We start from the raw sequence: 22,158 nt of genomic DNA on the forward strand, positions 1-22,158 counted from the left end.
TGGTCAACATTCAATATTGACCATGGTAGTCAATTGATGTGGTAGTGCCAGCCACCTCATTGTAGTTGCACAATCCTGCTTGGACTTTAAAACTGCTGACCCATATTTGTCTGCTTTAGTAGCAAAGGAAACAAATCTGAGAAGACTGATGTTTTGTTGTTTTTCAGAGAATACTGTAATGATGTAAAAAAATCAGAAAACAACACTGAATTTCTGTTAAATTTCAATGAATTTATTGACAGAAATACTCCAAGCAGTCCGTCATGTAAGTATTCTTCTCAATTCACTGAAATTTTTCCTTAGGAAAATACTTACTCATAAATGAGAATTAGTCAAAATGACAGCTTTCATGCCCAAATCATGTGGTTTCGGTTTTTACCTTCACTGTTGTTTTTTTTTTTTTTTAGTAGAAATACAACTAGTGTTGGGATTTTCTACCCAAGGTAGAGATTGTAAAATTAGTTTGCAGTTTTCTGGGTTTATTTAAGAAAGTTTGCAGGGCATTATGCACCCAGTGTTTTCCATGCTTCCTCTCAGCATTCTGTTCTAGCAGCAAATAACTACCAGTTCATTTTAATACACTCAAATATTTTGAATTTATGGTTTTTTCTTTTGAGCGTATCATCTAAAGTAAGTCTCAAATAGACTTAAAAATCTTGTAATGAAGTCTTCAGTCTGCTTTCTTGTCAGCTTATATAACCAAAATAAGTAATGAAAAGGAGCCGAGAACCAAAATAACCAATAACCAGGATACAAGATAAGGAAGTTCTATTGCTGGTTCACAAATTGGTTAAAGAGATCTCACTTGGGCTTGAGTTGTTTAAGACTGCAGATTCATGTAACTGCTGCAGTGGTGAGCACTGGGCTTTGGGAAGGCACTCACATATTTAAATTGGGCCTTAAACTCTACTTAGAATAAATGAGGAGTTACACTTTTGAATGAACCATTAGTCATGTATTAAAGTCTTATTCTCATGAAAAATTCAATGTTTGGATTGGTTTGTTTATGCATACAAGTCTGTTTAGCATTATTAATAATTTATAAACAGTTGGATAAACTTTTTTTTTGTCTTGCATTCCGTGAGTCTTTTTAACATGTTGCTGTCAGGGTTCATTGATCAGTTCAATAAGAATCTCTCTCTTAGACTACATAGCTAAAGGAATGTGCACTCAGATATGAGATCTTCTCACAAAAAGCTTTTTTTTTTTGCATGTGTGGGTGTTTTACTTGGGTCCTTTGACTCAATCTTGGAAATGAAAGCATTCACCTCAAATGATTAAACCATTAATAAATGAAATAAATCAAAATTCTAGTTTAATATTCCATGGTTATATAAGTGAATATTGAGGACACATTTAGTGATATTGTAATATACACTAGGGCTTAGTAAGTAATTATGCCAAAATGTTATTAAATTATTGCTATATTTCATTTCGGAATTCATAACAAAATTCACTTTTTCCTTCTTTTTTCTAATAATTTAGTTACCTTAAAATAGTCTCCTGAATAAATAAAGTGTTGACTAAATGAAACAGTGGCTATGGACATTACCTCAGCTAAAAATGCTTTTCAAAAGGAATAACTAGTAAAATCCCCAAACTGAAATAATGTATATACTGTAAGTTTAATGCCTGTATATTTTGACTCACCCCATCTAACTTTAACCAGTTAGAAGTTGGCCAGGAAGATAGACAACTACCTCTGCTGTTACTAAGGGGACAGTAAGAGCAATTCACCCTACTTGTCTTAGACATCCACTTTATGTAAGTAAGCAAGTCTCACTTTGTGAAGATGCATGCAGTACAAGGGAATCCTAAACAAAAGATGCACTCAGTAAAATATTAGAAGTCTATATTAGCAGAGATAAATATCATTCTAGGAGACATATTTTGATATTTATATTCAGGCAGAATTTCAATTTAATTTCTAGGAAAACGTGAATACAACAAGGGCCTCCTAATTTTGTCCTTAAGTTTATTAGTGGGGTTTTGTCATTACTTCCAGCTGAAGAAATATTTTTAAAACAGTACCCTAACTTATATTACATATGATAGTATGACATTGTGCATGTGAATAGGAAAGGTAAGTCTGTGGCATTTGATGCATTTTAACAGGTTTACCTAGCTAAGCCATGTAAATATATCTAATGAGAATTAAATTAATGTATTAAGATGATATGAGAAGGTAGTTCCTGCTGGTAAATCAGAGCTGCTGGCTGTGTGCATAGCATGCTCACACATTCAGGCTTCAGCAGATTTTATGAAAAAGCCTTTTTGCTAAAGTTTACGAAGCTTTTCAATACCCAAATACATGTCCCTATTGATGTGTTTCGTGAAAACATTGAGTTAGGGTATTTTTTTAAAAAAAGGTCAATATCAGTTTTCTGGAATCTGAGACTTAGGGTGAAGCATAGAGCATGTCCTGGCTCTCTGTGGAGCAAAACTGAAGAAAAGCTGGTGCTTTTTATTTCTATTTTTTCCCAGAAGGAGTTTTCAGTCTCCTCAGGAAGGCTGAGCAACTGGGGTTTGGCAGAATTCAGAGCTGCAGGTTCCAGTCATGGAACAACTGATTTACCAACACTGGTTTACTGTATGACACCAAGAGCCAGATTTTCCCTTTACATTATTCAGCTCTAATTTAGCCCTGTTTTATTTTCCATAGTGGTAAAATCTGTATTAAAGTGTGTGCTTACTTCTGTTGATCATTCCTAGAACTTTCTCTTGCAAAGCAGTACTGAAAAGGATGCTTGAGAAGCACTGACTTAAAACCATCTTTTCAAAGATATTTAAAAATGAGATATCCATCTAAGCTACTAATTCAAAATTAGTTTATTTCCCTGTACCCATTTTCAGATGGCAAATGAAAGGCTGGGACTTGAGAGGCTGGGACTTGAGAGGCTGGGACTTAACTGATTTACATATATTTATATTGTAGTTGGATTATCTCTGTTTTTGTAGCATGTAAGAGTAAGTGTAACTAAGAAATAAGTGTTGTTTCATTGCATCACCTGAGATAAAAAGTGTTTGAATGAAAACATGCTTTAAAAATAAGTTAATTTCCAAATTTAGCATAGGGGCTTTGCAAAGCTGGGACCTGTACCCTTATCACCTTGCTTATTCCTATGACACAAAGGTAGTTTTTTTAGGATACAATGAAATCACCAGTGTCAGAGTAATCTATTTAACAGTAGGTACTTGATGTAATTTGAAGTTAGACAGTATGTCTGATAGAAATAGCCTAATTCTTGTGGCTGTAGCTTCAACAGAAGATTTCAGAATTTCATTTTAGCCATTTAATGAAACTCCATGTCACATAGTTTCAGATGAGTGTCTTAACTCTTTTGATAGGTAATACTGATATGGTCATTAGAGTTTTGCTGGATGCAGGATTTACAAATGAACTTGCACAAAATTATTGGAGTAAACTGTCTCTGTAAGTATTATTTTCATTGACTGTGATTTTTTTTGATGCATTTCAAAGTTTGATAATATAATAATATACATGTGTGTGTATATACAGATATACAGTTAATGTTTACACAGGATAGATATTTAATTCACAGTTACACACTTAAATGGCATAGGAACTTGTGAGAATTTCAGTCAGTTTTCATTTTAAATCTTATTTTTATTTACAGTGACGGTGTTGTTGCACAATTTGTTGTTACGGATGGTGGGATTACTAGAGTGTTCCCAAAAAGGTAACAATTATTATAAATTAGTACAATATGATAATTTTGAAACCTGAAAGGGTGGAATGTTAAATAGTTCATTTATTGAATGAAAAACAACTTCTCCTACAGTCTAATCTGTACTGATAACTATGAAATGAATAGAATGTTTTGGTTTTCTTTGATTTTACCTGTGTCACTGCTTGAAACTGATCTGTAACATTATTTCCGTAGCAGGTCCTTATAATCCAAGTTTCTAATCAGTGTAGAGTAGTAGTAAAAGCAGTGCCCTTGTAGTAGTAGTGGGGCCATGCTAATCCCAAATTACTCCTAAACACTCTTTTGTTTGGCCAGCTGGCAGGCTGCAAATACTGTAAAGCAGTAGGTGATTTTTTTTAAAACTAATAAGAGCAGACCAAATGGTCCGGGGACTTCAAGAGAGAAAAATGTATCATTACCAGAGGGCAAAAATGGAATGTGAAAGTGGTCATATAATAAACTAGACACTCCCATCAGTGACTGGGAATAGTGAGTGCACGAGTACAGATATACTGGTAAATGGCAAATGTATCTGCTTTCTTAGGATATTCTGTGTTTCCCCAAAATGGGAAAATGGCAATGAATTTTACTCTCAATATGTTGCTCTTCTGTTTTGGTGTTATTAATGATATAAAATCTTTTGGGATGATTTCTCAAGAGATAACATGTGCTATAAAGGTTTGTTTATATTTTATTGTAAGAAGTGTTGCAGTTATGTTTGTCTCAATATATCTAAAAATGATGAGACAAGATCCGTGTTGTTCCAAGAATACTATTTTCTTTTTTTTTTTCCCAAAGTTTTTTAATAATTACACCTGGCAGTTAACCAGTGAAAGCTGACAAAGTCTGAGGACTATATGAATGAGTCCTAATTATTTCCAACAGAAATATTAAAAAAAAACCAAAACAAACCAAACCAAAAAAAAAACCCTGCAGCACAGCTTTAATGAGACTCTAACTATCTTTTTTTGATCACTACTGTTTTTGTGATTAGGGCAGGAGAAGATTGGTTGGAAAATGCTGAAACTTATGAAGTCAGCTTCTATAAAAGGAGTTTAGATAATGACAACTATATTTTCACAGCTCCGTACTACAACAGTAAGTCATCACTTTTTGAAATGTCAGAGCCAGCTAGTCCAATGTAAGTGTACTTGTGGAAGTTTCCCATACCAGTTGAGGTCACTGACAAAGGATGCATGTGGGACACTTCATGAGGAGAAAAATCTTGGGACGTCACTCATTACTAAGGAAAAGGTAGCTAGGAGGGCACTAAACAAGGGACATTACAATTTGTCATCGGCTCTGGTGGCCTTGTATGCTCAGAATTAACAAAGCTGAAAACATGCAGAGTACTGGTGTTCATTTATTGTACTGTAACACTGTTTTACAAAGATGCTTTGGCAGAATTATTTGAAAAGGAAGTGAAAGAAAATTGCACTCGGGGGCAATAACACTACCTAAAAAAGGTTTATTTAAGCCAAGTTCTGTATACTTCCTCAGCAGCAGACCTAACTTGGAGAGCAGGTATAAGGGTCCAGAGTCCACAACTCTGTCCACTGCATCGCTGCTTCATTTAAACTTTGCTTTTGAATTCTGTTTCAAATTGCTGTTATTCACCAAAATCAGTTTGTCTGAAATACTGTGATATTTAAAACCTATATATGCACAATAGTAAGTGCTTGTTACTGATGCGTGCAGCATTAACCTTGCCAAGCTCATCTAAAAGCAGATGCTACCGCAAATGACATACTCCTCTCTTAAACATATGGGATCTTTTATTGCTGTTATTTCATACTTATTTATTGCATCTTTTCTCAATAAAATATTAACAAGGTAATTAACTAAATTCCCTGAAGCCTTTGTTGTTCCTCAAAGAGCTCCAGGGAATGTACTTTTTAACTTGCTTTTTCATACGAAGCAGTGTTGAAAACAGGCTGAAGTCTGTCAGAGAAGTAATTGTTGGTTAGTGAGTGGTGTCAGTATACCCTGCATTGAAAAATACACAGACGACAGCAGGATAAAGTCTTTGGCTCTGATCCTGGTTTTAACAGAGCTGCTCTCATGTGTAAAGCTATTCATGGCTCTGTTTGCAGAAAAAAAAAAAGGCTACAGTAACTTTATGAAGCAGTGAAGCCATGTACAAAAAGTGAATGAAGAAATGTAAACAAAAGTATTCCTCTTAGTCGTCTAGATGTTGGTGATCTGAGCTATAACAGGTGATAAATGCATGGTACAACTGGCTCAGTGCTTTTGAATAAGGACTTTTTTGAATCATTCTGGGTATTTGAATATTCATTAATTTCCCTTTCAGAGGAAAAGACTTTTATATCACCCTAACCTTTTTTTTTTCCCCTTCTGTACTCTCAGAAAGTGGTGCCAATAGCTATGAAACAGGTATTATGGTAAGCAAGGCTGTGGAAATAACAATTAATGGGAAACTTCTGAAACCAGCAGGTAAGATAGAGTGGTGCTAAAACTCTAAATACATTAGTTATTTGGTTGTTGCTCAACAGTGAATTAGAAATTTAATTGAGATTTCAAAGGAACTTCACTTTATATAACATTTTTTTCTCTGAGACTGTTTTAATCTTGCTAATGGAAATCAAGCCAAAGATCTGGCTGTGTTTGAGTAAGAGTGCTTAATTTATTAGTCTCATGAAGGATGTTGGTGGTCAGACAACTGAGCAAAACTCATATTTTTTCCTTTTCCAGTTTAATAATGTAGATGTTATTATAATTTTTTCCTTTTTTTTTTTTTAGGATTTTACAGTTACCTTTTTTTTTTTTTTCATTTTACTAAAAAAGACTTTCATGTATTTCTTGTTAGTTGTTGGAATAAAAATTGATGCAACTAGCTGGATGGAAAATTTCACAAAAACCACAATCAAGAGCCTGGTAAGCAATTGACCAAGTCTTTTTTGAACTTTATTTGCATTTCTCAAAGCTTCAAATGCAAATAGGTCTAATAGCTCTTTGTGCCAGAGTCACACTGATGCGTAGTTGCCAAGTAGTTGTGGTATTTAAATCATCCAAATGCACAAAATAAATCTATGTTGAAACAGGCTGTATTTTGTACGTGTCTTGCTTTCATAATTATAGAAGATGGATAAAGACAAAGAAAAATGACATCTTTCAGCCAGTAGCCTCCCTACTAAGATTATGCTGTAGCAATGAATAAAATCTGCAAAAGAATTGGTTTTAAAAAAAATGGAAAAAAAGTGATTCTATTTTTATTTAATATGTAGGGTGGGTAAGCAGTGAACAGTAAGGATTTATACTGCAACCAATATCACAGCATTTTAGCAGAACTTCGTGAAATAGGTGCTTAACCCTTTCATTCCTTACATCTAATGCTAAGTGTAAATGGGAAGGAGGAAAGGCTAAATCGAAGGAAAAACTAAGGAATTAATAGTGCGTTGGGAAAGGAGAGGTACAAAATGAAGACAATCGTGGAACAACTGGATGAGGCAATGTTGCTTAGTTGCTTGTATATTAAGGGATTCAGTAACAGTGTCTGGCTGTTGTAGGTATTAGAGCTGTAGTTCAATGGATAGGCAAATGCATTGCTTAAATGTCAGAACAGTTAAGGGCAAAAATACATAACTGAAAAAGAGAAAGAAAGAGGAATATCTCAGAATTAATTTGAGATGAATGACTGCAGCATTATCCGGTAGTTTTTTGCTCAGGACATAATGCAAGGAGAGAGTTATGTGTGTATATATACATATATTGAAAAAAAAAAAAGAGAAAAACATGTTAGTAATCAAAGCCATAAAAGCTAACTGAAGGTGGTGGGCTTCCTTTATCACATGGGATTCCCATACTTTGAGACTGGTGAAGCTTTTCATGGTCAAAAAAGATACTTAGCAGCATATTTTCTGGGTTTTCTTTCCATACCCCAAGCACATGGAAATGCACATGTTCTTTCTCTTTTACTTTCTACCCACAACACTGACATCCTGACAAGTCCTCCAAACTATTTCTCTCTAATAGATTGAGCATTCTCAAAAAGGGAGAGGTACCAGAGACCAGTAGAGCTTGTGCTGTTGATAGTTACTGAATACAGGTTGTTCACAGATATATTTGTGATAAATGACACACACTCAAAATTAATTTTGGTTAATGTACAGATACTGAAAGTCAAATAACTTGTTCTTGTCTTGATTGATTAATATCACTGCAAAATACAGTTTCTTTTGAAACATTTTTGTGAAGACTACTGTACTTCTGTTTTTTTTAGTGCAACAGTGAAATCTGTGGCTGTGAGAGAAACAGTATGGTAAGAATATGTTCAGTTTATGAATATCTGGCAGATTATGAAAATTCACTCATTCTCTCTAAATCTATCTAAGACAACTATTCTATCATTATTATTTGAGGGTTAATTTTACAGAAAACAGGACTTGGTCATTTGTGTCTTAAGAAAGAGATGAAGATTAGGAGGGGAGGGGGTGAAAGAGGGTATAAAAGTCAGGTGAAGTGGTTGTTCAAGAATGTTTGCAATGGGGTTATGAAAATGAGAGGGAAGAAAAAAAAAACCACAATAGAGTAAGGGCTATATAGAATGATGTGGAAAAAAAAAAAGTGAAAAAGATAATGGTAACTTTCAAAGAGGCGAATCCTGAGCAAAGGGAATAATAATTAAAAAAAGAGAAGGATAAATGCAAACTGAAAAGCACCGGAGTACGTGATGTGTCTTTCAACAGTCATTAGTCATCCTTCTTTACTCTGTTCCCAGCCCATTCAGGATTTGGGGATCCCATAGCTCTGCTAGCACTCAGGAGAGCACAGCTTCAGGGGCTATCACAGTATCAGATTCTGCCATGTGCTTAAAAGCTTTTTCTGCTTAGGTCTTCCATGAGTTCTTTTGTGGAGTGTGAAGATCATTAAATGTAAGAGTTACAGCAAAAAGGGTACTCTGGGAAGTTATCTGTTTGGCCTCACTGCTCTCTCTCCAGTCTCTGACTGCAAGGATCTTTTACAAAGTGCAAAGCATAGGGAACCCACAGGCTTCCCAGCCCTGCACCTGACATCTGGAAGAAACCCACTACAGTCCTTGGCAAGTGAAAATAATCATGACTAGCAAGCTGAGAGTCTGCCCTTAAGATTTTTACCGTTAAAAGCTGCAAATGGAAAAGGACTTTAAGCATGGCTGAAGCACACGAGAAGTTGTAGTCCCTTATTATGAAGATTCAATTATAATCAGATTTAATAAGGATATAGCACTCTTAGAGCTAACAAAGTATTGAGCAAATAAGAATTTACAAAACAACTTTTATGAAATTAAGCCACAAATAAGCCTTTGATCTGTACAAACTTTTGTAATACTGATAATGCTGCTTATTATAGCTTAATATTAGCCCTTGGCTATGGGGTTGTGATTTAGCCTGAGTCACATAGATTTGAAGATACTTCTGAAGTGTTGAATAAAAAATAGTTTCTTACAGAGTGTTCTCTTGACAAATTCTTCCTGCAAAACATATTTTACTTTCTTATAATAGCATGTGGACTGTGTTATCCTGGACGATGGTGGATTTCTTTTGATGTCAAATCGGGATGAATATACACAACAGGTATGTATATTTTTAAGGACAGAATGTGAAAAAAAATAGGAAGAAGTTTTAAGAGAAAAAAGTAGCATTTCACTCTCAACTTACCCTAAGTATAATATTTCCGAATCACAAAAATTTTGCTGTATCAGAAATTGCAGTTATTTTGTTAGTCTTTCTCACAGTCTTATTTATGGTTCAAGATTACATACTTCTACCAAGTTGCGTTCTTTGTACTCTGCCCTTAGGCTGGTAGGTTGCCAATGGACCTATGATGGTGAGGGCAAGTAGTACGGCATTCACATACCTTCTTTCTCATATTCCTTTTGTTCTTCCCCAAGCAGGGTGGTCTCTTTGATAGTGCATTTAACAAATACTGTCTAACTGGAGTTCTCCAACCAAGCTTTTGGGAGAAAAATAGTCAAACAAAGAAATAAATTCATAAGCATGGCAATCATAACATGAGTTGTGTAGAGGAAAAAATAGTGGGGGGGAAAAAGTCAGAACTGTTCACTTTTTTCTAAGAAAAATACTTGGAAATACTTTAACTTATCTCTATATATTCTCCCTCATCAGATTGGAAGATTCTTTGGTGAAATCGATCCTGGCCTGATGCGAAACCTGATTAACATGTCCTTGTATGCCTTTAACAAGTCGTATGACTATCAATCAGTCTGCGATCCCGAAGAAGAACCAAAGCAAGGAGCTGGACTTCGTTCTGCTTATGTGGTCAGTAGTCCCTTGTGCAGTGACTGACATTCCCTTCAAAGTCTGCAGGTGTTTATACAAATAACGTAATATCTGTTGTTTTTTTCCCAGCCTACGATAACAGATATTTTGCATCTAGGATGGTGGGCTTCGGCAGCTGCCTGGTAAGTACAAGTGTGTAGGAAATCTGTATGTCTGAACTAGAATTATTCAGTAGATTGAGACTGTTCAGTCTCCCACCCACCCCGCCCATAAAATTGATCTGCACCCTTTGTTTCTGCAGTTTCTCATGGTGAAAATCCTTAGCTATGTCTCCAAACTCCTTGGAAAATTCAGTGTTGTGTCAACAGTTGAACTACTCTTGCCAGGTTTTATGATTGTGTGTTCTGACTCTACAAAATTAGCTTCAGGAAGTAGAGTTGGGATTAATGGTCTAAGTCTGACTGACAGGTGTGAAGGTTCACATGACATTATTACATCTGGAATTACTGATCACTTGGTTCCCTATTTCAGAGTATCATCTTTCCCTTTTTCTAGTAAGAAGTCTTAAGAAAATCAACGTTTGCTCTTCAGTGAATCATTTTACAAAAACACATGAAGCTTCTCTATTACAAAATGTAAAGAAGTCTTGCTTCAGACTGCAGGATAACCAGTATGTTATCTGATGGCACAGTTCAGTTAAAGGTTCTCATGATAATTGTTAGTTGGTTCTTTGAAATGGAATGTGAAAAACACTACTGAACTATTTCAAGGAAGCAAATATATAAAAAGCATTTTGGATAATTCTCTAGTCACTGTTCTAGAATTTTCTATAGCTGAGGGGAAAAGTTGTTATATTTGGACTGTTGTGGACCTTTGGGATTGACCTTGAGAGAGGCAGGATTGCACCAGTAATTAGGTTTATCTTTCACAATCAGAATACTGGATACATTTTAAAACTAAAGATCCATTTACAAGCTTTCTTTTCTTTTGACTTTGGTTTGTACATTATTAATAATAGCCACAGAAATAATTTTACCTATTTCAGAGCCATGTAGATAGACACCCCTATCAGCTACTTCCTCCAGCACCACATTGGGATAAGTAATTGGGACCGATGTGATACTTTTACTTTGGTGTGAATTTCACCCTCGGAGACTGTTGCTTTTTCTAAAGTTTCATGATGCTTATTTTTTTATAATAATTATCAAGCTGGAATAAATTAACTACTTTATGAAGCTAAGAGTTCCAATATATAGCAGCTGAACAAACATATAGTAATTTTCTCACGGATAGCACTATGAAGATTGTATGTTGTTTTTTATTGTTGGTTACACTTTGTTAACAGCAACAGCAAAAATCTCGGTTTTCTTGGACAACAGCAAACCTCAAAAACTGGAGATGGGCAATAATCCAGAAGAGAAACTTGAACTCTTCTCAAACAGAGAAACTTTAGTTTATCAGTGTTCAAATCAGACTCAGTGGTCTGGACTCAATTTAGACCTGAGGTTTATTGTGTGTGATGTTTAACTTGAAAGCACCACATGAAAGTACTTTCTATGGACATGTTTTTAATGGAATCTAGGTCAGAAGCAGGCAGAGAAGGCCATTAAGCAAGCAGAGTCAAAAGGGCTGACCAAAGATGGATTCAGTGAGGCACCTGGCAAAAACAAATGCAGGGAAATAAAGAGAAAGCAGGTTATTAAAGAAAACTATAGTGTTTCAGGCAACAGTGTGGGATAAAGGTGTGAGTGATAATTTTCAAAATTTATAGGGGATACACCAGCATTTAGTTAAGAGAGTACATATCATTCCTTCATGCTTTTTTAACTCACAAGATTTTACAGTTTTCCTGGGCTGCCTTTTTCAGTCAGTTCCCTGTAAATTCTGTGGTAAGTCCTTACGAAGGATTACCGTTTTCTGTCAGCATATTGCATCACTATTGAATGGCATCGGGTGTCTTCTCATCCATGACGGTTGGTGCGCTGTCCATCTGATGATTCAAGGCACAAAGCTGTGGGTGTGAATCCAGAGCTCCTTCAGGCAATGCCTCCACTGGAAAGGTGACAGGCAGCTTCAGTTTCTGTACACATGGATCACACTGGATAAGGAGAAAAGGAAAAAAATCTTGGAGGTTGAATAAAGTTATACAGTTCCTTCTCTCTGCAGAACAGGCGTTAGAACAGAATGACATGAGGAGAGATGAGGTCGTATTTGTAGGTGGAAGCAAACCTAAAACATGACGATAGGAAACTACAATTTAGGAAAGTTTAAGCAGAAGCAGGGAGTCAAGGAAAGTAACTGTTGCAATTCCTATTTTGGCAGGTTGGCAGAGGAGAAGGGGGCCATGTATGTGGCAAGCAGGCACTTGCTTCAAGTAAATAAAATAGGAAAAATATGATCATGAGTAAAGAAAAATAATTTGAAATAAATGGAGCTTTTTAAGCCTGTTTCAACAGCATCTAGGAGGAAAATATATTCCATACTGCAAAAGCAGGAATAGAGATGATTTTAAAAGTCAACTGCTACAGTAATGATTTTTATAATATACTTGTAATATTCCAGTGTTTCTCTCCTTCTCAGCAATTTAATGAACCTTAATCAGTGTAAAGTATCTAATTCAGGAGCATTTTCCCTGAGAGTGTTCAAAAGGAGTTCTCGTTGGTTTAAGTGTTAGAGAACACCAACATGACTCTTCCACCTTCTGCAGAGGTATAAAAGGAGGACATGGATGGCATGATAACATTTCCATTATGTGAGTTATGGGCACAAATGATAGCAAATTTCAACAGTAGAATAAAAGATTAGTGTGAAAGAAGACCTGGGAGAAAGTGTGAAAAGAAAACCAGAGTCAAACTGTAAGGTTTAAAGAAACACAGCTTTAATAACTGGCAAAAGCATAATAAGCCACAATGATTTTGTTGTTAATAACTCTTATTTGAGTAGTTTTTAAGGATCCATTAAAATACAAAGAAGACAAAGAGCCTTTAACAAATATATATTGTCTTTCTGTGTTCAGGTCTATCTTACAGCAGCTGTTTTTGAGCTTGACTTTTCCACGTTTTCTTGAAGCAGGTAAGTCAAGAGAATGTTTAAGAGTCAACTTTGAATGAAGTAGAAGGTAAGAATCTAAGCTGGGGGCCATATTTGGATCTCCCCATTGCGTCTGTGACTTAAAAATGTCATTATTTGTTTGTTTATTTTCTTCTTTCTGTCAGCTGATATGGAAGATGATGATTTCAGTGCCGCCCTGCCTAAAACAAGCTGTATCACTGAGCAAACTCAGTATTTCTTTGAAAATGATGATAAATCCTTTGGTGGGATTGTAGACTGTATAAACTGCTCCAGGTAAAATTTCTTCAATATAAAGAATAACTTTTGGATATGCATTTATTTTACAAAAGATAATGACACTATTATAAGAGCAAAAAAAAATATTTTGGATTAATTACACCAAACTTACACAAGTAAGACAGAGAAGTATATAGGCAGTAAAATTATAAATGGCATTCTTTTTGTATTTTTTTAGAATGAATTTTAATTTTAATAATTAAAGAATTACAGAAATATTTTGGTTAAATTTTTGTTTTATAATCTGTATATGCTCCATGAAAATTGTATTTCTCTCTCTGCTACAATTTTTTTTCTTTTAATTTATTGTGTGAACTTAAAGGTGTTCTGCAATGTTCAGAAGGAGATTATTTTCTTTAATCTGGTTATGTATTGGAATTTTTGATGGTCAAGAAGATTATGCAATTTATCTTCAAATTTACCTTCTAGTCAATAGTGCTCATGATTTAAGAGCTGTGGGTCTTCTTAAGCAAACCATGCTGTTTTGTTTTGTGATTAAAAGAATTACTCTTCAGGCCTATTCAAGATGATGTTTAAAGTTATATTAAAAAAAACGGATACTTCAGAAACATGGCAACTTGGACCTAGTTCTGTGTTTCATACAAAAGCCTGCTGGGTTGAAAGTTTGCATACATTAGGAGTTTCTGAAAATGTCTTAGAATTTAAAATTAACAGTCAGATTTCAGACTCCTTGAAGACAATATTTCAAGCCAGGAAAGCAAGACAGAGGACACTGGAGAATAGTGAATACAGACAAAATACGCAGACATTTTTTCCCACTTCCATACTTCCTCCTCCATGTTGCTAGTATGTGTTTGTGTGGTACCTGGTTGTGCAGAGAACTCATTAAGCTGGGTTTTTTTGTTTGTTTTTTGTAGGGTTTTTTGGTTTGGTTTTTGGTTGTGGTTTTTTTTTAATCTGGAGAGTTTTCAGAAGAGTTCTTTAGCTCAGTTTACTGAAAAACTACAGAAATTATTATGTTAATATTGCAAAAATAGTGCCACAGTGTGGGAATGAGTATGAAAGGACAATTTAAGCTGGTTAAAACAACCAGATATGTAATCTCAACATCAGTTATTTAATTAACAGGTGTTTTGTCCTCTTATTGTACCCAATCAGTGGTATGAACTCATTGCCTGTGAAATTTCAGAAATAATCTGATCAATTTACACCTAAGTAATAAAACTCTGCTTATATAGAGTGGTAGTCACCTATATGAAAAGACTTGCTTGTTATTTTATATGTGTATGAAAATGTATTTAGAATCCACTAAAAGCAATTAACCTGTTAGATTGTCCTGAATTTACAGCTCTTTGACAGGTAGAATATATTTTATTAATGGCTAAGAGATACTAAGATTTTTTTCTCTGCTTTTTTGAAGATGTCTGCCTTTCCGGTAAATTTAAATTGTACATGAAAATGATCCTTGAAAAATCCGGAAATATCCTTACCTTTATTATCTAAGGCATGAAGTCTAGTATCTATAGCTTAAAGGTATAATGCTGCGTATTCAATTATTTATAAATTGAAAATGACCCTATTAGCTTAAAGGCCTTTTGTGGAATTACATGTACACAAAAATAAAACAAATATACATCCAATACACAGCATACATAACCTAAAGCTCTTTCTCATCCTTCTTACAGACAGGTTTATGTGTTGGGGTTTTGTTTGTTTGTTTGTTTTTGTGGTTGGGGGTTTTGTCAGTGTTGTTAGGGGAAGAATTGATGCTGAACTGATTTTATTTCTCAGTACGGCTACTGTTCTAGCAATAGAGAGCTAGCTATTAACTCAATTAAAGTCATTTTATGCTCTTTTCCATTTTTCCACTAATAAGTCTAGTTGAAAGGGGGAACCATGGAAATGTCAAAATGATTACAAAATTTGTTATAAATGTTTCTTGCTGTTCGTTAATGGAAAAGATAAACAGTAGCAGGCAGACTGAATCTGTGAAGTTGGATTACTTTTATTCAAATACTGTGTGTCCCTCTCAAATACGGATTTCCTTGCTTCATTTAAACATAGGGTTTTGTTGGCTTTTTTTCCAGACTTTATCATGCAGAGAAGATTTCAAACACCAATCTAGTATTCATTATTAGTGACAGCCAACTGCTGTGCCGCTCCTGTGACCCAAAGCCACTGATGCAAGCGGAGAAGCCGGGTATCCTTTAAAATCATGTTATTTAGTAGTGTGGATTGATTTTTGGCTATGATATACTGGAATATATTTGAAAAAAATGGCCTGTTTATGTACATATTAGTAACACGGTTGCCATTGGAGTACTTGAAGCAGCTATACCATCCACAAATCATCTGAGGCAGCAATCATTGAGGTAGAGAGCAAAGCTGTTATTTGTGAGGACCTAAACAGAAACGGGCTCACAGGAACTTAATGAAGTTTCCCAAAAGCAGACGCAAAGTCTGGGATCTAGGACACAATAATGACATGAAGCTGGACAGCTGGGGGCAGAGTGACTAGAAACAGTTTTGTAGAAAAGGATGTGAGGATCATGATGGACAAGAAGTTGAACATCAGTTGGTACTGTGCCTTGCAATAAAGAAGGCCAGTCACATCCTGGTCTGTGTTAGCAAGGGTGTAGTCAGCAGGCTGGAGAATTGATCCATCCCGTCTCTTCAGCACTGGTGAGACCATATCTGGAGTGCTGTCTACAGTTTGGGGCTCCCCATTACCACACTGATGTACTGGAGGAAGTCCAGTGAAGGACCACCAAGGTGGTTGGCATCTGGAACACAGGACAGGCAAGGGAAGCCTGCGAGTCCTGGGTTTGTTCAGCCTTTAGAAAAGACAAGGGTATGTCTGTCTAGAGAAATAACAAAAAAGGGCAACACCAAGATAAAAGTGTTTGGTCATGAAAAGTTGGGAAGCCGCACTGATGCCTGAAACACTGAGGTGAAGTGATGGAGGCACATTAGTGTGTGCTCAGTGCCAATGAGAACTGCTTACTTCTTGTGGAAACTGCTTTAATCATCAAAGGCTAGAGTTTATCCAGCTGCTAGCATAGAATTTCTTCAGACCTGGCTGGAGACATAGGTGGCAAACATGCTAAGCAGAGTCCTTGCAACACATGCATTAAAATTAAAAGCATGTGAAAAGTTGTTCTAATTTACAAGCACCGTCATGCCAATCTCCATGACTTTAGCCTGTTCACTCCAGTAGATACCTGTAGGGGATGGTAATGGAAATACATAAACCCAACATACACATATTCTAGGCCAGAAGAAATTCACCACAATTTTTCTCTGCTATATATGCTCGAGGATAGCATGCCAGAGACGGTAAATCAAATCATAATTTGGATTATTATAACAGAATATGGAAAACAGTTAGTAATACCTTTGCCCATGTCAGGAAGTTAGTTGAGACAGCCTCTCCCATTTCTGAAAGAAAAGCAGATGTTGGTAGAGATGACTGTGTTTCTTTGGCACAAGAAATGCATTCATTGCCACATTAATAAAACTGGAATTCCATCCACGCTTGGCCTGAAAAGGAAGTTACATTGAGGTGGAAGCAACATCCATGTCATCACAGAACTATGTAAACACAGCCTAATATTCTAATTGGCTCAAGTCCATGACAGTTTGATTAACTGTTGCCACTGTCTGAATTTATAGACAGCACTCACTATAGAAAATGAAGCACGTTTGATGGGAAATGGGCACATGACTTACATTTCCCTGTGGGGCCCAAACCTTCTAGAAAGCAGTAAACGACCTCAAATGGCAGCCAGAGCAGCTGGGTGGGCTTATATTGACTAAATGAACTATTTTATTTTTGTTCCAACTATGCAGTACTAAGCTATTCTCTCTTTTCTATAACTAAGGTACATTGTGAAATGCAGATGTAGCATAACATCACATAAGCAGACAGAATGACCTTTGGGTGTTACTCAGATGGTTACTATTAGACTCTGCTTCCTTCTGGCTGGTACAGCTTTGCTTGTGCACATGGTCTTCTAGAATATTTCTACTTTTTGACTTCCTTTCAGCTGGGCCGCAGCAGAGGAAAGGGGAGGTGAGTTTGATAACATCTGAATGAAGACAGATGTAGATCTGTAGAACAAAATTCCCCATCCTCTTGCCTTCTCTTCCATTGGGCATCTCCACTCGTTGCAATGAAGCTGCTGTAGTACTCCACAGTAGTGCAGGAATAGGATTGCTTCAAGTATAAGTTAGAGCTACTAAGAAAAGTGAAGTTTTGGTGCTCAATTTTTTTAAAACACTTTAGCTTAGCTTTAATGTGTGTACTACCAACAGTGGAATAAAAAAAGCTTAACATTCTGAATGGAAATATAAGCAGGTTTCAACAGAAGACGGCTTTGCAGCTTACCATATCCGTGCCTTTCAAGTATGTCGCAATGACTTGTGTCCTTTGTTAGCCTGTGGCAGGTGAGAAGTATAGTATTTACACTTAAATATCAGCAATTACAGATTTCAGAGATGTAAGCTAAAGCATTACCTAACGTTTACAGTTAGCTAATTAATAGCATGTCCCCATTTCTATGCTCCTGTTTTACTGTTAGTTTGGACAGCATTTTCTCTGTCTCCCTTCATCACTGAAATGCTAATGAGTTCTGATTAGGTTTTCTGTCATTTACTATCAAAGCCTAGAGTGGGATGATCTTGTCTATGATATTTGGGGTAATATAGGTGTACACATAATAAAACTAGTAGTTCTTATTGGCCTTCATTGCAATTTTCAGCCTGTATATAGCATTACTTTTCCAAACAGGCTTCCTCGCTTTTACTGTGTATCTTCATTTTAGCAGAATAACTCAGTGATAACATATGCTATAACCAATCAGCACCATTGAAAGTTTATTACTTTGTCAAATATTTTCTGTAATATTTATGCAATTGTAATAAAAGCAATGCAGAAAATCTTAAAAAACCTTAGCTTTTATTTTTATTTTTTGTACGGTCCTGGAAGTACTGGTTCTAAAAAGTCATGCAGGATGTTTATTTTCTTGATTAAAGCAGTGTAAAAAAAAAAAAAAAAAAGGAGGGGGATCTTTGATTTTGATTTATCTGGAGAGTTGGTTTGGTTTGGTTTTCTTTAATTTAAACAAGGAACTGTGTCTATTGATGTTTATTTCAGTACTATCTGAATTAACATAAAACTTCTCTTCTCCCATGAAACTAAAACCAGAATGTTAATCCTGCTAATGTATGATGCATGAAAAACAGTAATGCTCCTTAACCAGAGAAACAGATGAAGGGCCAAATCCTTGTGAAATGGTCAAACAACCTAGGTACAGAAAGGGTCCTGATGTCTGTTTTGATGAAGCCAAACAGGTAAAATTGAACTTGTAAAACTTTAGGACTATCTTTGAAAACAATTGTCGAGCTGTTTTAGAAGAGCAGTGAAAACTATGTTTAAATGTACCTTGGTGCCTGGTAACCTCTCTATCACTAAACATACTGTTCACTGTAGACCACAGCCACTCTATTTCAAGTATCCCATGATTAACATAAAATTAACAGCTGCTTTCTTATCTGCCTTTCCTATAACCATTGCACTTTCACACATGATTCCCACTAAAGAAAAAAAACATCAGTGAGCATAAAACTGATGGTCTCTCTACTGTGCTGTGAAATCCAGTTCTTCTATGGCTTTCACAAATAGATGATAATCCTGGCTTAGAAGCAGTATTTTTATATTAGTGTTTCCAAATATTATTTAAGGTGTTGTTAAATGATTAAAAACATTATATTTTGTTTAGGATGTTGTTCCTTTTAGAAATTCTTGTACATGTGTATTGACCTTAGGTCACATTCTTAACAGGTCTAAAAGTGCATTGCTTTACTGAAATCAACAAAACTATGCTGTTTAGTAATCCCTGTATTGTATACATTACAGTTTTGAAGGAGAAAAATTATAACTGTGCCACATATATAAATTATTTTGAATATACTCTCTGTCTTACTTTTCAAAATACTGTATGAAAGAGAATATGTTGAATTCAAATTGTTCAGAATAAATTTCAGTACAGAAAGTACTGAACAGGGAAGTACCTGTCATTATAAAAATAAGTATTTTTAAAATGCGTTTGTAATGCCTCATCCCATTTCTACAAAGGAAAGATTGTCCAAAACTAGTGCAGTTAGTTGGCTATAACTGCTGTAAACCAAGTTTTGTTCCAGTATATTCCCTGCTTTTCTTTACTGAGGCACAATTACTGAGATGTCAGTACTGTTAAAAAAGTCCAGGCAGTTGGTATTCAATGCACTTTTCTAGTAACTAAATTTTATTTTAAAAAGGAAGTCTTCTTACTGGCCAACAAAGGTTAAACAAAGTTGAAAAACCATCAAAAAGCTATTTGGCCATTGTAAATATTCCAAATCCTCCTGATACGATTGTGTGTGAAAGTACAGCTCTTGCTCACTAGCTTGATGTGCTAATCAGTGTGTAAGTCATGTGTTTTGTAATAGCGGATTGTTTTAGTTAAGTTTATTTGCAAAATTTGCTGTGAATCTCTTGCTCTTGGGTGGATGCTTTCACATCAACTCTGCTAACTGCCAGCAATCTGCATGATATCTCATCTTGTATGTCTTTTTTTCTGTGTTTTCTTTCCTTTCCTCTACTTGCTACTTTGCCCGTTATTAATAGGATCAGCCTATATGCACAACGAGTCGTGCCTCTGCCATGACGTCCGCTCCTATCTTCATTTTTCTGCAAGTTTTCATGTGGTGTGGATGGTCAGTTACTTTCTCTAATTTTTTGTTTTGTTCTTGGCTTAAAAAATTAGCAGATTTTTTTACTTACTAAGCATAGAAAAGAAAACAGAATGAAGCGAGTCCCAAAAGCAACAATCTGGAGCAAATTACTATTGCAATATTAAGGGAAATTAAATATGAAAAAACCCTGTCTGGAGCCTTATAAATCACAATTACAGAACACAAGGGCCTCTCCCACAGCAAATACAAAGACACGGGAACCTGTTGGGTTTATATGGTCGGCTCTTTGAGATTGCACATGTACCAACTGAGTCAGTATCATTCCCTTCAAAACATTTTTCCCATGTCCCTGCTAAAATGAAACAGAAGAAGAAAGTTTTCTTCACAGAGACAAACAAAGGTACAAAGTAATAAGAAGAGACTATAATACCTGTGAAAATAAAGCTGTACTTACGGATAGCAAGGATGAGTGCTCCCGGTAAGAGTAAGTGTTGCTATTGAGAAGAGTGAGGAGTTTTCACTGCATTCAAATTAACACAAATGTTAATGATGGAAGGTAATAGCATGCTTTAATCCAGTTAAACTATGAATTCAGTAAAATCATATTTTTACTTTTTAATTTTTTGCAACCTAAGCATATTCATTGCCTATTTACAGCAGAAGGTGGGTTTTTTCTTTTAATGAAATACATGGATACATGAAGTCCTGCATGTTGACCTAGTGCAGACTCTGGGGTTCATAACGAAAGCCTTGGCAGTTTAGACTGTGTTGCATTTAGTGGTGTGAGAGTGTGCAGTGCTGTGCTAGTGACATGTATGCAAGAGAACTGCTGATCTAAAGAGAATAAAATTAATGACCTTTTACACTAGAGGGGTTTCTGATCAATATTATTACTCAGAAAACCACTAGAGGGAGATACTAACATATCTATCAAAGGAAAGCCAACCGAGAGACAGAAATGGAAACTTAGAGGTAATTTTTCAGAGTTAGTGTAGTAAAATATTGAAAATTGTAACAATTTAGAGCACTCATTTTCTCAATATTTTATATTCTCTTTATACTTGGGGGAAGGTTCAATTAATATCCCTTGAACATCAGTGAAAAAAAGTTCTGTTTAACAGCTGTATTTTAGCAATTTTGAAGTTTCCTGTTCCGTATTTAAATGATTCAAATTTTAGCCATGGCTGAAGGTTGTAAGGAAGGGTGAAAGTCCCTTCCCCCAAGCCAGTGGTATTTCACATTAAAATCTAGAAGATTAACATCTTATGTTCTTACTCATGCAATTTGCTCTGCAAGTAACCTTATTTTAATTAAAAAGCTACTGTCCAATGTACATAAAGCAGCAAAGACTCACCTTGAGCTGAATTCTTTATGTCCAATATGGCCTTTCTGCTCAAGAAGGCAAACCGAAACACTGGGAAACCCATGAAATATCATTTTAGCTGATAGACTTTTGGCAGCAGAAAGTTATAAAGGTATTTTGTTCATCCATCCTGTTTTTAATAACTTTGTGATTTTGGAAATGGGTTCTCACTGGACATTAATCTGTGCCGTTTTATTAAAATCACTGAAGCCAACACAGATACAAACCAGCTGATCAGGTTCAATAACAGCAGCTGTTTTCTTTTTTTTTTTGGTCAAGGATAACAAAATAGTCTTTATCACCCCCTTGAATAGCTTGCTCTTATTTTGTACATGCACACTCTTTTTGTTTGCCATGGCTGAGAATAAAGAGAACTCTACAAGTTTTAGCCCATTCTGGGAATGTCTTACTTCCATCGGCTCCCAGGGATGTCAGTGGGAGCTTTGAGGGTGATTAGCAGCCCAGACAACTGTATACATCTTGATGGGATTGGCTGTATCCCTGATCTATGTGTGGGTAGCTGTACAGCTTTGGCAGCTTTGTGTGGTAGTCCAGGTAAAGGAGGGTAACGCAAAATTTGTGAAAGACCATGCATTGGAACTTGAAATACTCTTGAGTAAAAGCAAAGGTGTTCTCCATGCAATATGAAGCATTTAAAATATATGCTTATAAAAGGTGTAACTTTGAGGTAACCAGTTGATATCAAAGGCCAGATCAGAAGCTCTTTGGTAGATATTGTTGTTTTATCCTTTTCATAGTCAGTGTAGCACAATGGGTTCTGATAAATGATTAAGGTTTCAAG

The 22,158-nt window shown here is 35.7% G+C and overlaps 1 protein-coding gene across 1 annotated transcript in view; it reads left to right on the top strand.

Annotated features, from left to right (window-relative positions):
• CACNA2D1 (calcium channel, voltage-dependent, alpha 2/delta subunit 1) overlaps nt 1-22,158 on the top strand; it is a gene marked incomplete at its 5' end in the record, with an annotated part of 84,499 nt that overhangs the window by 56,541 nt on the left and 5,800 nt on the right. The window contains 14 exons of the mRNA XM_009581563.1: nt 168-265; nt 3,349-3,433; nt 3,639-3,701; nt 4,705-4,808; nt 6,078-6,164; nt 6,538-6,605; nt 7,951-7,989; nt 9,212-9,283; nt 9,836-9,988; nt 10,079-10,131; nt 12,966-13,021; nt 13,165-13,294; nt 15,346-15,458; nt 18,528-18,610. Coding sequence (XP_009579858.1) covers nt 168-265; nt 3,349-3,433; nt 3,639-3,701; nt 4,705-4,808; nt 6,078-6,164; nt 6,538-6,605; nt 7,951-7,989; nt 9,212-9,283; nt 9,836-9,988; nt 10,079-10,131; nt 12,966-13,021; nt 13,165-13,294; nt 15,346-15,458; nt 18,528-18,610 — 1,204 coding nt within the window. The remainder of the gene's footprint in view (nt 1-167; nt 266-3,348; nt 3,434-3,638; nt 3,702-4,704; nt 4,809-6,077; nt 6,165-6,537; nt 6,606-7,950; nt 7,990-9,211; nt 9,284-9,835; nt 9,989-10,078; nt 10,132-12,965; nt 13,022-13,164; nt 13,295-15,345; nt 15,459-18,527; nt 18,611-22,158) is intronic.

This window comes from Fulmarus glacialis, unplaced genomic scaffold (assembly GCF_000690835.1).
Source record: "Fulmarus glacialis isolate BGI_N327 unplaced genomic scaffold, ASM69083v1 scaffold14267, whole genome shotgun sequence".
Lineage (NCBI taxonomy): Eukaryota > Metazoa > Chordata > Aves > Procellariiformes > Procellariidae > Fulmarus > Fulmarus glacialis.